General features: G+C 38.1%; 1 protein-coding gene across 2 annotated transcripts in view; it reads left to right on the top strand.

Moving 5' to 3' along the window:
* The first annotated feature begins 688 nt into the window (after nucleotides 1-688).
* ADAMTSL1 (ADAMTS like 1) overlaps nucleotides 689-23,337 on the top strand; it is a 394,276-nt gene continuing 371,627 nt past the window's right edge. For both annotated transcript variants that reach the window (XM_074533419.1, XM_074533420.1), the window contains exon 1: nucleotides 689-996. In XM_074533419.1, coding sequence (XP_074389520.1) covers nucleotides 922-996 — 75 coding nt within the window. In that variant the 5' untranslated portion in view covers nucleotides 689-921. The remainder of the gene's footprint in view (nucleotides 997-23,337) is intronic.

The raw sequence follows: 23,337 nt of genomic DNA on the forward strand, positions 1-23,337 counted from the left end.
AGAAGAGTTGCCACGAACCCGTCACAAGCAGCCAACACAATTTTAGTCAGATTCTTGTTTATCACAGCTTGCATTTTGACTGTTGTGTTAGCAGATGATGGAGTTGCAGGTAGTAGCCAAAACTTCAAGTGAGGGTTTGAAGGTAACTGAGAGAGCTAACTCTGTGAAAGGGCTTTGCTCCCCTGGCTAACCACCTGCAGCCTTTACCTCTAGGCAGATGTGGGCAGCAGGAATCAGCACTACAGCATTTCAGCTTAGCATCCTGGAAATTATTTTAGGCTTGGTAGGCAAGTGCGTCCAAGAAAGTATACCAGAACACCACGGCAGGTGGGGGCCCGTCCCTCGATCTGCACACCCTTCACCAGCATGACCGGCTATGACTGCCTGCCTTTTGCTTGCCACAGGGCCACCCTCGCCAATTTACCCTGCTCCTGCTTTAACCATCCAGGCCTGCGTGGCCCATGCCTGCCTGTGTGCCCCAGCCCAGTCTGCCTCAGCCGGAACGTCCATTCCAGCCTGCGCGCTCTGTGCCTGCCTGCGTGCCCCCTTCTTGCCCACACGCCCATCTCTTCCCAAACATCGAATCCTCGCCCTCTCCCTCTCTCTCTGCGCCCCCGTCGCTGCCTGCACCTCCTGTGGCTGCCCGAGCGTTCCGTCCCAAGGCCGCCCATCGCTGCCGAGCCCCGGGCGCACCGTGCGCGCTCGGTCCGCGCCCTGCCCGCAGGACCCTCGGGGCGGGGGCGGGCCGTGGTGGGCGGCTCCCGCCTCCCTCGCTCGCTCTCTCCCTCCCCGCCGTCCGGCAGCGGGGGCCGCGCCCCGCGCACCTCCCTGCCCTGCGGGGCCCGGCGGCGCCGCGCACCCCGCGCCGCTCGCAGAGGCGCGCAGGGCGGCCCGAGGCAGGCGGAGCGCCGCAGGAGCAGGATGGCCGCGGGGCAGCGCCGGGGCTCGCCCGCCTCCCCGCTCGCCCTCGCCCTGGGGCTGCTCGCCGTGGCACAGGTAAGGGGGCCCGCGGGACCCCGCCCGCCCCTCCGCGTCCGGCTGCCCCGCCGCGCTGGGCGTGAGAGGTCCGCACCTGCGGCTGCCGGGCGGGCCGCGCTCCGCGCTGGCTCCTCCTCGGCCGGCAGGTTGCTGCCGCCGCTGCCCGCAGCCCCTGCCCGCACGGCAGGGAGACTCCGCCGGCTGCTGGGTGTGCCGAGCGTGCGTCTCCGTGAGCCTGGCTGGTCTCGCCAGATCCCTGCAAGGGAGGATGGAGGGGCCGTTGTAAAAGTTGCGACGTTGCTGAGCTGTTCCGAGTGTCGGGAGTGAGTTCTCAGCCTGCTTCCTCGCGGGGAAATACTCTCCAAGATACAGAGAAACTTAGAGAGTCCCCGCCTGCGTTTCTCACATGGGTGTTTATTTCCGAAAGTCGAGACCTGAGCCGGGACCGTGTCAGTGCGTTTCCCTTGGGTGTAATTTACATCCTCTTACGTGTTTTACAGGTAGTTTGTTTTGCTTATTTATCAATTTGCTATTGCTCAGCTTTTATTTCAGACTCCTGCAAAATAAAATAATGAAGTGATAGTAATAATAACAATAAAAACTCACTGAGGATGCACCAGTTTACCTCTCTGGAGACAACGTACGAACTCACTTTCACCTTTGTTTGTACCTTGAAAAAGAGGTGTAGTCATGACTCTATAAAACTGTTCCCATTTCAGTTTGTTCTTAAATTTCAAAGATAAATTTTAAAAAAGTAATGGCGCATTTCAGTAATGATTATATTTTTTGTATTTAAGGCAATATCTTAAATCTCTCAAGAAAACAACAAACAACTCCTTAATTAAAAAAAGTACAGGATTACTTGAAATAAACTTAGACACATAATTCTCTGTATTTGTATTTTTGGTCTCCTCCTGTGCTCATGAAATGTGTTTTCTCCTCTCTTGAACCTCTCCAGTAACTGTGCATCCATGTGCAAGTTAGCCTAATCATCCGAGTGAAGTTTTTAGTTTTGATAGAGAAACTTTTGTGTTAGGTTTCTTTGCCTTCTGTTATTGCACCACTTTGGGCTCCATGCAAGGAATCTATTCAAAAGCACTGTGGAATGCCATGAAGGTTGAAGCGTGATGCCAGCCTGCACCTGTAGGCATGTGGCCAGGACTGGAAAAGGACTAGGTCACTGGAAAATTGTTGAAAAAGTTGCAGGTTGCATTGGTAGCACTGGAATCCTCAGGATGCCCAGACTGGCCCATAGAGAACTGTCTCTAATGACATCTGCTGTCTTTTCTGATAGAGGCCACTGGAATTGCAATAGCTGTGATCCTGCAATGGAAACCTCATCTGCCACTTCCTTTAATCCTGCCCCCAGTTCTGTTCCCAGGACTGAGATTCTGAGATTGGGCTGATCTCCCCTGGCACTCTGCTCTCTCCCTGCTTACCCTGGCCCTGTGCACCTGCTGTCCCTCTTTCTTGCAAGCAGTTCTGCTTTGTGAGGAACTGTCTCCCTATTTCCTTTTACAAGCAAATGCAGACTATTCAGGTTTACATTTGAAAATTGTGGAGTGATAGATTTGCAGTGCAATGTTTCCCCTGGTTTATATGTTGGACACTTAGTTACAACAATTTCATTTTACACTTGCTGAGATAGTGTTATTCTTGAAATAGTATTTTGGCACTGCCTTCTGCCTCTAGTCTCAAGTGTGAGTAAAATCAGTTGTCCTCATGGACAGCATTTCCTAGGGCCAAAAACATAAGCAGCTTGGGAATCCTCCTGTTGTTTTTCTTGCATTTGAAGTATGAGGTACTGGAATAAGTGGGGATTAAAGTTATGTTTCACTGAGCAGCCACAGCTTAGACCCCTGTATGCCTGTATCACGAAGAAGGTGTGTATATATATATATATATATATATATATATGTATGTATGTATATATATGTGTGTGTGTGTATGTCTCTCTATATATATACAAGTTGCAATTCTGTAATGCTGCATTTATTAATTTAAAACTCTGATTAAGGTGAAAAATTATTCTTCTCATTTGCTGTGACCATATATTTAGGGTTTGGATGATATTTCTGTACCATTCTATATTATCATAGCATGGTTTGGATTGAAAGAGACCTAAGTATAATCTGGTTCCAAATTCCCTCACATAGGCAGGGACACCTTCTGTCAGGGTAGGTTGCTGAAAGCCCCATGCAGCCTGACTCTGAACATTTCCAGGTAGGGGACAAAAGAGCATGCTAAATACTTTTAATACTTTTCTTTCTTTTTAAATTACTTTATATTTTTTTAAGGAGAAATAAACTGAGTCTTTGAATCATGTGTTGTTGTTATTACTATTTTAATTATTATTTAAAATAGTTATTACTGTTTTAAAACTAGATCAAACTGGGTCTTTTCAGTAGTGATAAGTATGATCTATGATCTATTAATAAATGATTTTGAGCTCTATTTTAGAATTAAGTATGAATTTGCTTGGGTTGACATGTGCTCCTACTGCATTCTTAGTTCAGTGTTTCTGTGGAATTTCAATTTACTTTTGATTTTTTTCCCATAATTTTTACTTGATACATTTTTTTTTTCCTTTGGGTCTATAAATGGCTTTAGTGGAACTTCTCTTATTAGGGTGATTCTTCTCACAGGGATTTATTTTTTAATATTTGTGATTGTGATTATAGTAGATACCTCAACAAAAGAACCTAAACTAGTGTCTAAAATTACATTGTATACAATAGTTACTGTAGCAGATGGATGTGACCATGATCACAAGGGTTTTCAGGATGAAGAGAGAGGAGAATGTTGATTCCATTATCAGAAGTCTTGATTTATTATTTTATGATATATATATTACATTATAACTATACTAAAAGAAATAGAAAGGAAAGTTCTCAGAAGGCTAGCTAAGCTAAGAATAGAAAAGAATGAATAATAAAGATCTGTGTCCTGGCAGAGAGAGAGAGCAGCTCTGCCGTGAGTGGTCAGTAAATCCAAACATCCACCCGAGACCAATCACGGATGCACCTGTTGCATTCCACAGCAGCAGATAACCATTGTTTACACTTTGTTGCTGAAACTTCTCAGCTTCAGCAGGAAAAATCCTAACGAAAGGATTTTAATGGAAAGATGTCTGTGACAGGTGCAGTATTTTACTCTGCCTAAAACTTCATGTATGAGCTTTGTGGATAAGTGCATGTGCACGTGTTTGTTTTATGGGCTGACTGGGTGTGAGCAGGTTTAGGTCTGGAAGGGGTGTAAACAAATGTAGGCCATTGATAAACATATTTTGCATGGTGGCCATTGTATTCTCAAACTAATTGAGCTACATGTTTGCTATATGCTGTTCTATTTTGTATTTAAATTATTGTGCTTGCTACAGTGTACCCTTTTTATGTTCACAACACGCATTACAGGGCAGAAGGAAGTAAAGTGGTGGTGGTTCGTGTATCAGAAAACAGTCATATGAAGAACAGAGCATCTTTTTAAAACAGTTGCATGTAATCACAAAATAATTATATTAATTTACCGGTTTAATAATATTAAGCAGTTATGTTTATCCTTTCCCAGAAAAACACTTACCAAGTGAAAATCCAGTGAGTTTTATTCCATTGTCCAGAGCAGGCTATAACTTCCTCTTCTACTGGACAAAGTTTAAAATAAAGCCAGTCAAAGATAGTGAAAATAAAAACACACTCCCTACCTTTGAAAAACTGACCATATTATTGTTATAGGATCAAAATGCTTTAATTAGGAGTCATTTCAGATAAGACTGCAGGAAAAACATGAGATGAGGATAAAATATTAGGATACAAGTACGGTGTTTATGTGGGCCAATTAGTCAGCCAGTGCTAAAGTATTACCATGCCCCTACTTGCTTCATGTACAGCCATCTTGAAAGCAATTTTGTATCCATCCAACCAGTTTTGTACTGTGTTTTGCATAAATTTGGAAGCATTGTGATCAAAATTATATCGATGAACCTAGTTATGACTGGCAATATTAAATTTGAGCAAACTTAATAGTAGTTTCATGTTCTTGTGGAAGGTTTAAATAAATTTCTGTTACTTTAATGACTAGAGTTTTCCTTTTAGATTTGTAATAGATCAAATGGGTTCTTGGATATATTTTCAACTCAAGGCAAAAAATCACAATGAGGTATATATTTTTTAACATCATCATCTGATATATTGAACTTCCTGTTGTTTCACCCTTCCCTTCCAATTACAATCACTGAATCATAGTCTGAATAAGGTTTGCATCCTGTCCATCTATACATCATCCTGTCCAACCCCCCAGCCAAACCAGGTTTCATAGAGCCAGCTGCCCAGGATCATGTCCAGGCAGCTTTAGACTGTCTTGAGAGAAGGAGACTCCACCACCTCTCTGGAAAAGCTATTCCAGGGCTCACCCTCAGAGTGTCCTAATGTCCAGAGTGAGCATCCTGTGTTCCAGTCTGCAAACGTTGCCTCATGTTCTCTTATTGGGCACCACTGAAAAGAGCCTGACTTTGCACCCTCCCTTTAGGTACTTATATCCATTAGTAGGATCTCCCCAAGCCTGCCTTTCTCCAGGCTGTACAGTCCCTCTCAACCTGTCAGTCCAGTCCCCCCATCATCGCTGTGGCCATTTGTTGGACTCCTCTTGCATGTCCATCTCTCTCGTGTGCTGGAGAGCCTAGAACCAGACACAAGGCTCCAGGCATGGCCTCATCAGGGCTGAGTTGATGGGAAGGATCACTTCCCTCAGTCATTTGATTAATGCAAGCATTTGCCTTCTCTGGTGCAAGGGAAATTACTGGCTAATGGTCAGTTTTGTGTCTACCAGCTATGACTGTGCCCAATCTTTTCCTGCAGAGCTGCTCTTTAATTTAAGAAAACACTTTGGGCTAGCTTTTTACCATGGTGGGCTAACTTCAACCTGTAGTAAGTACACCTGGCTTCAACTGACTGTTTTTAGGAAGGATTAATGGAAAACTGTATTGCCATTTCTGAGAATTCAGGTGGATGGGACAAAATTTAATTTTAAGCAGTTCTTATGACCTTTCTGTCATGAAAACTTTCAGTCCCCTTAGTTTCTTTGTGAAGAAGGGTTACATATTTAGCAAGAGAAAGGACTTTCATGGAGATGTCGTTTGCTGGAATTATGAAAGTAGGAGTAAGTTTCCTTAAGTTACAGATCTCTGAGCATTCATAGCTGGCAGCTCACTAGAGATTTAAGCCCTCAGCATTTTCACACATTTTCATGGGCCATATGTGAATATGTGCATATGTGAATATGTGCAGGGAAAGAAGCGATACTTCCTCTTCTCCTGTTGCACCAAAGTCAGGTTATTCACAAAATGCTATCACATATGGATCCTACAGCAGTCCTATTTTCAAGTTAATGGGCGTGTACACAAGGTAGGGTGAATCAAGGGTTTGTGAATTCTTCTGCAGATTAAAAAAGAGCTACAGCAGGTTCAGAGATAAACAGAGGTGATGGGAATATTTTAGCACTGGAGTGATTGTACAGTTTCTGACAAGATCCCTAAATATATTAGTAGTTCTTGACCCAAATAAACCCCTCTTGTGTAATAGCTTTTGCCTCCTGATGATAAAGGGAAAAGAAAAAAACAATATTTCAGTGGCATCTATCTGATTTGAAATTTTATTTCTTCCCTCATTTAGTTATGAATGCCAGTTTCACAGGCATTCATAACTAATAAAAATACTTTCCTTTTCATCAATATTTCCTGTAATGATTGGGTTGATAATGCTACCATACAATTAAGTCCAGACAGGGAATATTCTGTGATTACTAATGAGTGATGGCAGAATTGCTTGATGAATATATTCTGCTAAAAGTGGAGGTATAATTTTTGCTAATCTGGATTAGATTGCTAGTATCACATTCCAGTTTCATACCCCTGTAAATTTGTATTCTAGATGCATTTAAATTTTAATTAAACTTTAATTTCTATTGTAAGAGTATAGAAATTAAAATTTAATTAAAATTTAAATGCATCTCTGTTCTTAGTGCAGAAGTTCACATTGGGCGCATAAAGTGAACACTTCTAGAGCTTTATGGGAACCTCAGAGGATGTAAATTATTGCTGCTAGTTTTTCCCAAGGATTAAAGGATTCTGTGTGGCTATCAGATAGGTCTGTGTTTTGTATCAGGATTTTTGAAAGTCTTGATTAGAAATTGAATGTTTTCCTTAGACTTTTCTTAGACTTTCACTTAACATGAAAAAGAAAGAAAGAATATTTTTCACTGTAATCCACACTTCCACACTTCAGTAATTTTACTCCTCAGAGTCCTTTCTTTCGTTTGTTTGTTTGTTTGGGAGTTTTTGTTTCGTTGTTTTTTGGTTTTGTTTGGTTTTCTTATGAAAATCACAATAAAATATGCCTTGCCCGTGATCTAGAAGATAATTAAAAGTGATGAAGTCTTCTATTGGGATGATGTATGGTAAATAGACTAGCAAGTCATCAGCTGAATTTTGCACCACTTTACCATTATTCCCTGTATGTTTCTGGTCCTGTATTTTAAATCCTCCTATGATAGCTCCTGTACAGCATGGGTACATGTTGCTATTGCACGCCTTAAGGCACTTTGCATTCTGAATTTGCAGCTCTGTCCCACCTGCAAGCAAGATGTTTCTGTTACAGTAAGCAGTGTAATAGCAAAGTAACATGTCATTTACAAGACTTGGTGAATAATGCCATGTGCATCTGAGTCATGCCCCTATTAAAGTTAATTAAACTCTTTACACTCTTTTCAGTCTTAAGGGTATATTTTTTATGCCTTTTGAGAGAAATGTGCAGTCAGCATAATTGTTGAACATGTATGTGCAAGGAAAGTTACCAAGAGGGGGAGAAGTGGAAAGCCAAGAGGCAGTCCAAGGCCTTTTGGAAATACATCTATTGGAGCTGCAGAAGTTATCCTAGAATACATTCTGGGATGGCTAGATCACTCATGTGGTTGGACACAGTCACATTTCTTCAAGTAGAAGAAGAAAAGAAAGAAGATTAAAAAAAGATGCTTCATCAATTGGACTGAACATAAAGAGGTGAAATTGTATTACAACGATGTGTTCTGCTCAATGACAGAAAGCCTATTTTTTCAGTATGTCCTACTGGGTGGACAAAAGCAGTGTTATAAGTGCTGCTTACACGCCAGTTCAAGGCTGGTGTGGCAATGGAGGGGGTGATCTACCGGTACTATCTGATCTTGGCCGGTAACATCCATCAGAGGAATTGAACAAAGCTAATTCTTGCATCCATCCTTCAGATTTTTCATAGTATTTTCTGTATGGCTCAATGTCATAAATAATTACTACGTTACATCAGTCCCAGATATGGCTTGTGGACCCTGCTACTTTCGACTCAACTGAGTTTTTTCAGAATTTTAATCTGTACTTATGTTTTTTTTTTAAACTGACCCCATATATGTGTGGTTTTCCAATCACTATTTAATAATGGAAGAGTAGATTTATACAGAACTGCCGGTAATTGTTTCATTTAGTTTTGTTTTGACTTGCAGATTAAATGGGTATATAAAGTGCATTAAATAGAAGGACCTGCTTTTGGATTTTGACATTGTTACAATAATAATGCCATTCTCTGTGTAACTCAGGTGGCTGCAGAAATCAGATTTCCCTTGTACTGTAATTTTTTTTGGATTCTGTGAAAAGCTGGTGTGAAGGAAAGACTTTATGTACAAGAATGATACTACTACATAATATAATAGCCAAACACTATTCCTCTGTGGCTACATCTTTTATTTGATTTTTTTTTTTTACTTCTCCAAGTATTTTTAAATGAAATAGAGGGTAGCCACACTCATCCTGACTTACACTAACTCCCAAAGAAATGAGTGAGTTGAGATGATCATCTTTGTTATTTCTATGGGCTTTGCTACACCATGTTGGGGTAGGACAGTGGAAGTGAAGACAGAAAGATTTAATTTTTTTAACAGGTGATTTACATTTCAAGAGTAAATGAGCATAGTGAAACAAGAACTATTTAATTTGGGGTTTTGAGTCAAAGACCAGGAAATAGCCTTATCTTTGCATTGTTTTATTTACTCAATTTTCTGATGTGCATCTGTTTGAAACAGTGATTGTAGAACATACACACCTTCAATGGCAAATTTTAAACAAACCTGCCCTGGTTAAATCATAGTGAGTTTATAGTGTAGAAAGGATTTATTATTTGATGACTGGCTTGTTCAAGGTAGCTGAGCACAGGTGTTACTCAAACTGTGTGCCATTATTTTCTGATATATTTGGAAAGCGTAACTTTAAGTTCTTACTGCAGTAGCAGAAAAATCTACTAGACGCTGAACAGCCATGCGGTGAAGAATATTTTTATCTGCTAGAAAAGACACACAAGGGAAAAAAATCCAGGAGGATTTGATACTTGGTTGCTGTTCAGATGAAGAAATACAGCAGAATTCATCAGACAGTAAGAAGTTCCTGCACTTCCCGACTGACTGACCTGGATCAGTCAGGGGACAGCAAGATGAAAAGAGATGTGCTTAATATTTCGGAGAGATGATATAAAAGTGAGTGCACCATTGATAGTGGGAAAAATAACTGTACTAACTGCATATGCGAATATGAAATCCAGAAAATTATTAGACCTAGTACTAAAAGACAATTTTGGGAAATGATTTTAAAGTTGTAGACAAACACATTTTAATGGAATATCTATTTAACAGAAGAAAATTTTCCCTAGGAAAACCTTCCTTTTAGAGATTTTAGGAATTTTAGAAACTATTCCTATTCCTTTTGAAGCCTTCATCTTCATTATGTTTAAAGTAAAAAAACCCACAAAAACAATCAAACCAAACCAAAAAAATAAAACAAGCAACAACAACAAAACCCTAAAAGCAAAACCAAGTAACTTAATTATACTTAAAATATAATTTTTTATTCTGTAATTGTGTGAAACTTTGTACAAGGTCAAAGTGGACCATTCTTAAATTAATTTAGCTAATGAGACCTGCAAGTTGTTCATAAGGTTTTGGTGGAGGATGAGGGGTGTTTGGATTTTCATTTTTTTTCCCGGATTTTAAGATTTCTTGAGGGGTAAGAGTCTTTTTATTTTATTTTTCTTCTTACCTCTTTTCATTTTAAACTGTTGCAACAATATATCTAATCAAATCTCTGAAATGATGGAGCATGTTTTCCTGGTCAGTCTTAACATGCTAAAATTGCCTTTTTCCACGTCCTTATTTCCCTCTCTCCTGAAATTAATGGAGCTGTTCTCAAACATGATGATAAAAATTAAGTTTTTGCATTGAATCTGAAATATTTTTTGAGAAATTATGACAGGGCTCCTTTTTATTTTCCTTTTCCTCTTAAAAACCTTCTACCTCCAGATTTTTCTTCCTGTCCCCATATAAACCTACTCAAAAAGGGGATATTTTGTTCATAGATCCTGCCACAGGATCAAGCTGAGGTCTTGAGTTTCTAATGCTTCTAATGTACACTGTATTTTGCATTCTTTATATGGCTTTTCTAGTTGTAAAACAGAGTTTATATTTTCTTGTGTCTTTTATATTTTTGTATGGTTTCAAAGCAGGAATTTGTATGTTCTTCAGGAAGTACATAGCACAACCTAGTTCTTTACAAAGTCATTCAGAAGAAATTGCAATTTAAGTAACTACTGTGAAAACCACAGGCTTTAATGGCAGAATCTCTGGTAGCTGCATTTTTGCTAGCTGGGTGTTTTCAGATTACAGGATTAACACCTGAAAATTATGTTTAAAGTAATTGAAGTTAGATTTTTTTACATGACAGCTCTGAAATTCAACTAAGCATCTGCTGGCAGCATTTTTCTTACTTGTAACAGCAAGATTATATGTCTCCCCCCATCCCTGCTTTAGAAAAGATATTCAGCTTTTTCCAAGTTTACAGCTACTAATACATTTGACTAGAATACTGGGTAAAATCATGGTCTGGAAAGCAATTTCTAGAACAAAAATTAGGAAGAAACTTGCGCTGTTTAAATACTGTGCAATGTCAACACTTTAGCCTTGCAAAAACACAAGAGACAGAAACCAAAGAACTGACAGTACATATTTTCATCTGGAGACACCACTTTCATGAAAGATTCCACCTACAATTCTTCATATTTGTGTATGTGTCTAGCTAGTTGTCTGTATAATACAGACACCTTACTGTGAACAAGATTGGAAGTGGAATATTGAACCTGATAACTGTAATTGGTCAAATTGAGGTTTTGGCACATTTGCAATACTTGCAATAGGAGTGTTTGTCTGAATAGTAGCATGTGTCATGAACTTGAATTGAGAATGGATTATTGATTGCATAAAAAGCACAGAACATCAAATATCTTAAGTCCAAAAGAATGTTTACAAGCATTATTTTTTTCTTCTATGTCCTATTTTAGCAAAGCAGGAGAATTTTTGTTTGTTTTTAAACTTCTAGAAGTACATGAGAAACACTTCATGCTGTTTACATTTTTGCTGTTTTATAGTGGCTTTGCTTCTGTTTGCCTTTTCTAAGTATTTCAAAATGTCAGGATGAAAGACTGTCTATGTAAACTGCTCTAATTTGAAGAATTCAGATGGTTCTATAAGATGAAGATAGCATGGAGTTTAATTTAACCTGATAGAAGATTTTCCACTTGTTCTGAAGTCTAAAGCCTGTGGATTTAAAGAATCCTAGTTTCTTAAAAGCTCTGGGATGTATACTTATACCTCTGAGAAGGACAAATAACTTACACTGAATTGTAAAATTTAAGAGAGTTCAAATCATCTTCAGTGTGTGCTAAAATGACTAAAACAAGTATATGGCCACATGGCAACCTGGATATACTTCCCATGTCATTGGGGAGACAGAGTAAGGCAGAAATAATCTGAAACCATTTTCAAATAATTAAGTACAATATCCAAACTATGACATTTGAGATTCTGTTTATCTTCAGTAGCAACAAGTAGTTTGACATCTTGGGTTATGAAAGTTAAATATATGAGTACTGTTTTTAATTACTTGGTCAAAGAGGATAGATGTGCCTTTAGAAATCTTGTTTACATAAATCAAAAGATTAAATGAACATAAGTAACTTATGTTTATTATTTTTATCTCCAATGGTAAACTACTTAAGACAAGCAAAGCAGCATTATTTGTTTGTGTTTAAGCAGAGTAAATAAAGCAAACAAAAAGTCATTCTGTGCCATTTCCTGAATAGAGTGTGTAGGTGCTACTTTGAAACCATTTCCTTAAATATGGTATCTGTGCCATAAATTTTGCCATAATTTAATTTCCAAGAAAGAGAAAATTGAAAAAAATTGAAAATTGAAAAAAATCTGTAAAGGGATGGTTCAAAGGAAGTTATGAAAATAGAATAGAGGATAGTCCTGGATTTTCACTTAAGGAATTCCTCTAGCAACATTCATGAACAGGCACAGAAATCTCACTGGAAATGTTTTGGATAGTTATGTGCAGTAATATATTGCCCATTGGAAAAGAGTTTTGAGGCAAGTATGGACAGAAGCAATTAACTAAGAAGGTAACTGGATCTTTAATATGATAAACACTTCTTATGATATCCCTTAATCTTTTGAGGTATGTATTTCCTTTTGTTTTCTTTTTTCCAGGCCTCTAACTATTAAACATTTATTTATTCTGATGTAGCTTTTAGACTTAGACTTCTCTTGGCTACGAATTCATTCATTGGAAAGAAAGAAAGGAAGAAGAGAAGGAAGAGTAAAGTGATTAGTTTAATGTCGGCAGTCTCTTATTTTCACAGAATTGCTATAACCATTGTACCATTTTTTAATGCTTCTATCTCTTCTTCACCTCCTACATCTTCAAGACTACCAGCAAAAATAAACAATTTTTCCTACAGTAACATAGTATGTCTTGCTGAAAGCAAAGTCTAATACAAAGATTCAATGATTTTAATTATACAAAACCAGTGGGGAATTTGTTCCTTCTTAACTTTTAATAACAGGATGACAGGATACATGTCTATAGAATCTTGGGAGAATTATTCACATCCTCTCCTTATTTATTTCTCCCTCCCCTTGTTCCCCCACCCACATTTTTCTGAAGCTCTGGATGTTTGCCATGGCTTGAAGGATGTTGGGCTGTATATGCAAGTGTTACTACTTGAATGATACTGCTTTCTTACTTTCCTTGTTCTTGTGTGTGTAATTTTCCTCATTCAGAAGCCACTTGCCAGATTTTTAGGTCATCATCCTTGTCCTCTTCTCAAGCTCATCTGGCATGTTCCATTTAACAAATGTGTGGATGCCAAGGATGTGTTCAGTTTTCCCTCGTGGAGCGCACCAATTTGTGCCCTTAGATACTTTGTACAAAGGATACGTCTGTCTTTTCCAGGGGTGTTTTGTCGTGCATGGGTGGTAAGCATGTGATGGAGCTTTCTGAAACTGGTCTGTTAGCTGAAATGAGCCACTTGTGGGATTTCATCCAGCATTTTCCTCATAGCCCTACCAAGCAAAAGTATCCCTAAGGGGATCTCTTCTGTATGTCATGTAATTGCTTTTGGTAAATAACTTGTTTTCAGCTTTTGTATTATCCATTGTCATAGCTCTTGGCTGTCTTGATTTAGTGTGATCATAAATTTTCATACCATAATTAATTTTGTTGTTCTTTTGCAGCTTCTTGAGAGTGGTTTGGATAATTAGGTCTGTGTTCTTTGTAACTGTATTTTGTTCAATAAAGAGAAGAATGACAGTTAATGTACTAACAGCAAATTAATAATTTTTTAATCTTCCATTAATCTTTTGTTTTCTAATCAAAGCAAGTTACCAGTGTATGCATTTTTATTTGAAAAAAATGTTGTTTTCTTCTTCAGGAATTGTCCTAGTCCTGTTAAAGGACTGTTCAGTGTTTTCTTATTATGTAAAAATCTAGAACATAAATAATATCTAAAGACAACTGGATTAATTATAATAACCTGAAATAAATTAATGATCACTGAGGAACCACACTTATTACTGATTTATCCAGATATTAGTTATGTGGTATCTTAATGCAACAGTATTCGAAAACTCAAATTCTGCAACATTGACATTATTTTCTCTGCTGAAGTTTTTCCTATTCTTGGAATCTCCACGGTCACCCCCAATCATGGCAAAATTTCACAGAAGTTTAGAGAAGGGGTTTTTCTGTTTGCTTTCTTTTGTTTTTTAATACAGTGTGCTTTCCCAGAGAGCTAAAAATTAGAAGGTTAGAAGGCTTGTCTGTTTCTGCAGTCCTGCGATCAGAAGAAAAAAAGAGGAGCACGTTGTGGGTCAAAGTCACCAGCAAGCCAGCAATAGAAACATCGATATATGCCTATACATGAAAAAGCAGTGATGAGAAAACATTACAGTAGAGAGTAATAGATCCAGTGGAGTGGCATATAGGTGAGTCATAAACACAGACAAGCTAGAGGGACAGAAAAATAGACGCAAAAAATTATACACAAATTGTTATGATTTGATGATATTTTGTGTTTAGATTTTGGTCTTTTTTATGTATCTGAGGCAAAATAAGTGAAAATTATATTATTATTAGTCATAATATAACATGCTTTTGTAGACATCTGCTACATATAATGAAAATGGCACTCTAGAGTTAGGAACCAAAATGGGTTTAATTATTTTAATTTCACCTTCTGCTTTACCTGCACAATAGAATATTTCTCAAAAGATCTGAAACCATACAGAGACTTAGGTTGAAATTTAAACATCAGGTATGCAAGATACCAATATATTGACCCAAGATTACTTACTTTTTAATTATATATTGTTGCTCAAAAGCAATACTCTATCTGCCCCTTGCAGAAGGTGGGATATTTTGGTGTGGTACAAGAGATGGGGTTTCTTTGCAATAAGGTTATTTAAACTGGGAGATGGTAGTGGCAGCTTCACTGCCTCAGGGCTACATTCTAAGCTCTTCTTGTAGCTAAAGAGCCACAAACACATCCCAGAAACTTTGGTCAGCAGAGCTGAGAGGCAGGGGAGTGTGTGATTCCTCAAGGACCCTGTCTTGGGGCAGCACTGGGACTAGAAGCCTGCTAGATCCTGCCACTCACCCTGTTGGCAAGCTGAATTACACAGTAGTCCTCATGTTAGTGAAGGTCTACTGCTGCTCATGGAAATTAGCTGGTGGCACTGCAAGAGAATTGCTCATAAACAGCATGTTGCTAAAAACCACATGTTGATTGCCCAGATATTGAGTATGTGATCATATAAGGAATTCTGTATGATGTCTGTATCAGCAGGAGATAAATTTAACCACAAAGGGATAAATTAGATAAAACGAGTGAAGTACACATTCCAGAATGCGGGCAGTTAGCCAAAGATGCATATTTCGACCCTGTAAGGTATGTGATGCCATTTTAAGTAGGTGGGAAAGCAGAAAAGCAGGTTTACACATGTTTCTTCTTGGGAACCATTCTGCATTGTATAGAGACACTGCTTAGATCAGCTAGTCAAGGAGATAACAGTATTCAGTAAGATCACTGCTTCATTCATGGAGGTTGAAACCTTTGATTCCAGTGTTTCACAATTACTTTTCTGTTTTTAGGTACTGTGCTGTATGAAATTTAAAAGTACTGAGCAATTTGAAGAGTAGTGGTCTAGATTAGACCTGAAGTGGCTATAACAACTAATATGTATTATTAGAATGTATTACTTGCATTTTCCAGTTTTTCAGTAATTCTTTAAGCATGCTTACTTTCATTTTTCAGGGCAAAGTTTTCTCTTTATTGGACTGTTAGCTGGAGAAACAACCACAAGCTTTTGCTTTTCTAAGAGTTGACTGAGCCAACATGCCAAAATCACCATCTATGGTATGGTGGGTACATCGAGCTCCTGAGCAGCATATGCTGCATGTTCTGTGACCTTACTGGTTCAGAATTTAGCACAGTGGCCTTTTTCAAGTAAAATAAATAGGACAAACTGCACGCCCCTCCTAACAACACATTTTAAAGGAATGTGCACATATATATATATAAAATTTATATATGTGTGAGTGTTTAAAAATTCTGATAAGGACAGAGTGAGTCTTAAGATTTTTTTTCTCTATAGAAGTATATATATATATATGGTGTGCAAATTTAGATGGTTTTTATGTCTATGAAAAATAGCTTGATACTGAAGGATATGCAAAACAAAGCATGATTGTCAAAATAAAAATGTATATTTCTAAATAAGTTTTTTTTTTCCCCTGCCTCTAGCAGGGAAAATATAGAATGAATTGTAGAAAATATAAAATGAATTGATAATTTTAATGCATTAAACTAAATCATAATTTCAAAGTGTCAAAGCTGTTGAACACTCTATACGTACTCATTTTAATGTTATTTAGTAATATGATGATCAGCAGTCACTTTTATGGAAGGCTTATAAACTAAGGAAATACAGATTTCTTTGAAAACTGGTAAGAAGTGCTTTTAATCTGTCTGGCAGTAACAATGTGTGATTCTGATATAGAAAATATCAGAATCTGATATTTTCTATATCAGAATCACACATTGATATATAATATCCTTTGGGACATTACAGAGGTAATCTATAAAGAGGTGTATTGAGGTTATTTAATTTTAATATATCATTTATTCCCAAAAGGATAGGGCTGCTAAAATAATTGTGGGCAGGAAAGTTCTTGCAATATTATATTTTCCTGAGTTTGGGCTGAATACTCTGCATTGCTACCTTTGAACAACCTGAAAGGCCCTCCTGATCTGTATGTGAGCTAAATGCTCTCTGGGGAATGAAGGGTTTGAGAACAGCCTTGCTGTGGAGGCTTTGGGGGTGCTGGGGGATGAGAGGCTGGACATGACCCAGCCATGGGCACTGCCAACCCAGAGAGCCAAACGTGTCCTGGGCTGCATCCAGAGCAGCGTGGGCAGCAGGGCCAGGGCCCCTCCTTCTCCACAGTTGTGAGACTCCACTTGGAATAACGCATCCAGCTCTGGGACTCTCAGTACAAGAATTACATGGATCTGTTAGAGAGGTGCCCACACAGATCGCCAGGGTGCTGGAGCGCCTCTCCTATGAAGACAGACTGAGAGAGCTGGAGGTGTTGAGCCTAGGGAAGAGAAGACTCCATGGGGATGTTAAAGCAGTGTTCCAGTACCTAAAAGGATCCCGTAAGAAATATAGGGACACACTTTCTAGCAGTGTCTGCTGTGATAGAACAAGAGGTAATGGTTTTAACCTGTAAGAGGGTAGATTCAGACCAGATGTAAGGAAGAAATTTTTTACAACAAAGGTCACTGGAGTCACTGGAACAGGTTGTCCAGAAGTTTTGGATGCCTCATGTATTGAAGTGTTCAATGCCAGGTTGGATGGGGCTTTGAGCAACCTGCTTTAGTTGAAGATGTCCCTTCTCATCACAGAGGCCCTAGACTAGATGACTTCTAAAGATCCCTTCCAATTCAGTCTGTTCTATGATTCTAAATATGAAATAAAAAGAAAATAGAATTATTTGTACAGTATTAATGTGTGAGTGGAGTTGACAGGAGGAAGGAGTACTGGTTAAAGACTGCCAGACATTGGTGGAAAGTCACTATCCAGCCAAACATTAGGATGAGTTAGAGAGGGATAGTGTTGGCAATTGACCACATGTAAGTTCCTTCCATTTATTTTTGGAGAGTTCAGTCAGCCATAAGATAGCTTGATGCGGAATGTCTTCGGCTTAGATAAAATGGTAAGGAAGAGCTACTTTAATATCTTCAGGTTTGTGTTCCAGTCTGTCTCTTGACAAAGATGAATAGAAGGCTTTTCAATGTGATCTTCTCCATTGCTTTTCCAATGCAAGCAAATGATAATTCATTTGTAAGGTGCTAAGAAGACACAGTACCATAGATTTGTTCAAGGACCAGGTGTAGAAGCAGCACCACTGTTTGACTTTTCCCTTTGACAGATGACTGGAACTGAACACTTGTCTGGAGCAAACATTACCTCATAACATATTTGGCACCGGCACAACTGAAAGATTAGAGAAGAAAATAGTAATGTGCTAAAATGCGAAAAGGAAAAGAATATTGTTTTCTCCATCCAAAATTCACAATTTGTCTATTAATGCAGCATAGACTGTCTGGCTTGGGAAGTAGCGTATTTCACTATTTTGTGAAAGGGAACCAGTGATGCTCCCTGGATAAGATATGTCTGAACATCTTAAATCACTCCAATGAGAAATTTCTTCTTATTTGATGACATGCAGTCTTTTTAATGATGGAAGGTTAATGTGGTTACACTGTTATTTTGTGCTAGCATACTAAGCCAGCACTTTCTTCCTACTTCCTCAGACCTAATTATCTGTGAGCTAATAGTGAGCTACTAGCAAGCTATGTTTAATTTCTGTTGTAACACCTGGTAATAGCAGGTCCTACCAGCTCCAAGATCCCTGGCAGTTGAGTCCACCCAGAAATCTGCTTTCAATTTTCTGACAAGCATTCCTGGTTTTGCTTTGCAGCTTTTGGGAACTTTATGGACCAGTTTTCTTTTTCCTCTCTGAAACAAATGTCAGCAGAGTCAAGATCCATAAACTCACTATTGAAAAGTGAAAACATAGTGCTGACTCAGCCCAGGGAGTTGGAAGCAAGTTGCTCCCATAACAGGTTTGTGTAGAAATGACTGCTATGATAGCTGGGAGTGTCTTGTAAGTTTGCTTTTTATTGACATTTCCATATGGGCTTCTGGTGTTTTGTTTTTGCACCATTGCTTGAATTACATGGGCTGTGCAAACCCTTTTGGGACACCAGAAGAGGAACTCCTGTTGAGACCATTCACTTGCTGGAGTGGCTTTGAATCAGTATTGTCTGGTGCTCAGTCACTGTGTCCCTGTGCTCTGGAATATGGAAGTGTTCACTTCTGGGAACTGTACTGGTGGAAGTACAAACTGGCATGTGCAGGCAAACTGTGTTTTCTGGCCTGTATTTTATTTCTCCCGATTGCCCTCTGAAGGTGAAAACAGAGATATCCTTTGCTTTTTGGGAGTGGTATCTTTGAATTAGGTAGGGTTAGCTCCCTTGAAGACATGCCATGTGCTGCTCTCCATTTACATCATCTCTGCAGTGAGAAATAAATCCAGCAAAACCCCCTGCTTTCATTAGCCTTAACTTTATAAATTTTCCACACTAGGCAGTTATCTAGTTAACATATGGACTGTACAATAGAATATCCCAATGTGAATATGCTGTAAGCCACTTGAGGGATTTGGCTGCTGTGATCAATCACAAGAGCATTTGCTCTAGGGCCATGTGTTATTATTTATAATATATACTGTTTATACTTCATAAAATTCTCTTATCACTCTTTATTTCATAAAATCAATTTATTGAAGGAAAGAGCCAAAAGATTTATCATTTTCATAATAAAATATCTTACTTCACCTGCCAGGAGTAGCCAAATCGATTTTTAACGTCTGTTAATGATTTAACTCTCCCCTTTTACTGACGTCAGTAAAAGGGTGTTACCACTCCCAGTCTTCAGTGAAAGGGTATTTTAAGTTTACAGAAAAATATACTGCTTGCCTCTGCATTTCTAAATGCATAATTTACACTACACTTTAATTTCTTATCAGCAAAATGTCAAAAACTTAGGTGGAAGTTGGTGAATATGGTGGTTATTCAAGAGGGCTTATCAAGACAGCATGTGAAGAGTTTTTTAAAAAATCCTTAAAATATTATATTTACTCTTCTTGTGTTTATTATGAATAACTAATTTAACAGACCACCTTATTTGCTTATCAACTTTCTCATTGCAATTCAGAGATATTTAGATTGAATACTGATTTAGTTAAACCCCAAGAAGGGTGTGCATTTTTAGAAAGAAAATGTGTTTCGCAAAGAATTAAGTCATTGATTTACTAGATGCTTTTTAATGCATTATGATATTTAACATAACACAGATACCATTTTCTTAATTTCACAGTAAAAAATATTTTCTAAAAGTGATTGCTAGTATCATGTTCTGTGTAAGGTGTTGTGAATTTCAGTTTTAAATGTGATTCTGTGATGGGTTTTCTTTGTTCAAGTAAATTTTCCACTCTTATTAAAAGGTTGCTGTAAATGCCTAGCTTTGATTATAAGGAGATGAGAGATTATTTTGTATATAAGATCTTACAATGTAAACAAAAACATCTGCATTTACATGTTTTTCATAAAAATTTGTTGGTCAGAGGTTCTTCTCTAACATATTTTCAGCTGTTACCTAATGTCTCTCTGTCAAAACATTTTATATTATTTTTAGAATTTTGGTTTACTGAGTGTTTTGTTTTGAGGATTTCCCACATCCAGGATAGTTCTCTTGTTTCACAATAATAAAAAGAGCACCCCTTACAGAGTAGTCAGAGGGATGAGAAAGATGTGTGCAGCAAGGAGTTTTACTCTTTCCCCTGCACTTAATTTTTAAGCTGTCACTTATAATTGCTATTGCAAAATCTTATGGTATGTTTTTTTTTGTTGCTGAAGAAAGAAACTGTGATGGAAAGGTCATTAATTTTGGTTGATTCCCAAACAGGGGAAGTATTTTTTCAGGCTCCCCATTCTGTCAGAGGCATGCAGGTTTATGCCCTTTCTGCAATACATTAATTGTTTTCTGAAAGTCTCTCTTTTAATTTCTTCAGTGTATATTAATCCTAGGAACACTGCCTTCTTAATTTAGCACATACAGATTAACTTTGGTCATCTTTGTGATTAACCACTCTAAATCTGCTGCCTGGTGGCATCTTGGGTGGCTGCACTCAGGTAGGGAGAGAACTGAGCTGATTTGTAAGTGTCACAGGAATCCAAACCTGGCTAGTTATTCAAATCTTAACTTGCTCTGTTTAAATTTCAAATAAGCATTTGTTTTTGATTTTTTTTTCTGATGGGGAAAAAAATTGGTCTGAAATTTTTTAACTAACTTGGCATGAGCTGTAATCATGAATACGTTTTACCTGTAGTCTTAGTTCCTCAGAAGGGAAAGGTTCTTAACTCACATTCAGTTTAAAGTCTCAAATCAGATTCAGGAATTTTTTTAAAAAATGCTATGTCTAAATTCTGAATAGTATTCTGTTCTCATGCTTATTTAAAGTCATGTTTTAACCTGTAAAAATTATATTATCAAAACCATTGTTTTTAAAGGTCTGTCTGAAGGACCTAGCCTTTTGACTACATTGCTCTGAGCAAAAGTGAAATGTAGCATTCTTCTTCAAATCCACTTGCTATGACTTGAACAGTGTAAGCAGTTATTGGTCAAGATAATCCTGATATTTCAAATTCCTTTTATTAAGAAAATACTTATATTACAATTAAGTACAGGAGGACTTCTTCCTTTTCTTCCCTTTCCTCTCCCTCCCCCCTGTCTGGGAAGATCACTCTCCTAGAAGAAGGAATCAGTTTTGGTGCTATCTTCAGGAGACTGACCCCTTCAGTAGTCCCTTTACACACGTGGATATCCATGTTGATGGCTATATTAATTTTTAACCTCAGGAGAAGACTATTTTTATTTTTTTGAGGTCTGTCTTACACCAGGTTAGTAGTAGCAGATGTAGTTTGTTGCCTGCTTTAACAGTGGTATGGACAGTTATAGCCGTGTAACTGCATTTTATTCTGGCAGAAGTCCCATTCCACAGGCTGAGTGTGTAACTGAGCTTGCTTGTGCTAACATAACTGGCCACTTATTAATAGTGGAGGGAAAGAAATTCCAAGCACAATAGTAGTTCATAAAAACACGATGTGTACACCATGTCTAAGAGATTCTAAACTTGGTAGGAAGCACTAGAAGGTAATTAGGAGCCTTTAAATGTGGAAATAGGTATGAAAGATACATGAATATGTTTTCTCTTCATCAGCAAGTCAAGTAACTGTGGCAGGAAGTAAAGGGCGAGAGAAGATTGGCAAAGCCCATGTCACAGGCAGTTTAAATAATTATCAGGCTTTTCCAGTGCTTTGCAGGAACAATATATTGCAATAAATACAATAAATTGCAGCAACTTCAGCTACTGGGTAATTCAGTGTTACTGACTGAAGAGCCATTTCTTAGTAAGACTTAGTAGCCAGTAAGCTGTCACCTGATATGAATGGAAGTATAGTTCCCTCCTTTTTTCCCTTGAGTGGGCTAGATCTGTCCAGTCTCTTCTCTGAAAAGCTTGGCTATTGCTGCCGCTGATGGTTTGGATTTATGTGGAATAGCAACTTCACATCAGCATCTCTTCTGGTGATGAGTGTATGGTTCAGTCAAATCAAATGCTAAAATTTCCTTATCCCTTGGGATCCATACAGCTGCCTTTTGATTACATAGCTAATGTAGCCATTTTTCATCAAGAAGTGAGATTGCCCCATATGGTGAGAAAACCCACACAATGTAATTAATATTACTCCAGAAAATAAACTTCAAAGGTGTCAATAGGTGGGTGAAACACTGTAAAATTATGCCTTGGGGCCAAGAGAAGTACCTTTGAGAGTCTTGGCTAGCAATGTAGCAGCCTCTCTGTTCGTTTGCCTAATTGGTATAAATATCCTTTGAGAGCTGTAACAGAACTGACAGCAGGAAGCACAGCATTATTGAAAAAAATGTAGAGAAAAAGATCTTGGTTTAATCATTGACACGGCTGAAGAATGGACGGTTTACATTAGATCATAGTAAAAAGCATGAACTGAAACAAGTTATGTGGGAAATGTTTCACTTACAATAAGTTATGTACTTGAAGTGGCTTTCATAAAATACAAATAAATGGATATGAGAAACTTAATGACATTCTAAAACAATTTTTTTTAGCAAAATCAAATAAAAACAAAGGACTGATAATAAAAGCTGACAAAATTAGTGATTCAAATCAGAACCATTTCTGCTAGCAGTTAGCTGTGAGAAAAAGTCTGAATGGACCTTCTGTGTAATCTACTGAACTGGGCCTATAACATAGACTTACTTAAGTTACTCTTTGATTTTACAATTTAGTACTTGATTAAAAGTTCCTAATATATAAAGCACAACTAGTACTGACTGCTGATGGTAGAAAAACAGTTCACATGCCCTAGCCTTCTGAGGCATTTAAGGTGTACTCTGTGTCACACTTCAAATTAACAGAACATGTAATCTCCATTGGCAAAACGGAGGCAAGTCAGGACAAGCAGGAGTCAGAAAGTTAAGAATGCAGCAGAGAAGTAATAATACATATTGTGTTTTCTTACCTCATGTAATTAACTATTTGTTGCAATATTTTGACCGGGATTCCACATGTCCTTGTCCACTCCTGCATGCATGTCATTTGTTAAAAATGAATGCACAAGTTAAATTGAACACAGAATTTTTATTTTTGGTAGACCATTTATAACATCCATGTGCACAATAAAATCACAAAACAGCAGTGTAAAAGTGTCTTTTTCTCAGGGGTTGGATACC

This window comes from Zonotrichia albicollis, chromosome Z (genome assembly GCF_047830755.1).
Source record: "Zonotrichia albicollis isolate bZonAlb1 chromosome Z, bZonAlb1.hap1, whole genome shotgun sequence".
Lineage (NCBI taxonomy): Eukaryota > Metazoa > Chordata > Aves > Passeriformes > Passerellidae > Zonotrichia > Zonotrichia albicollis.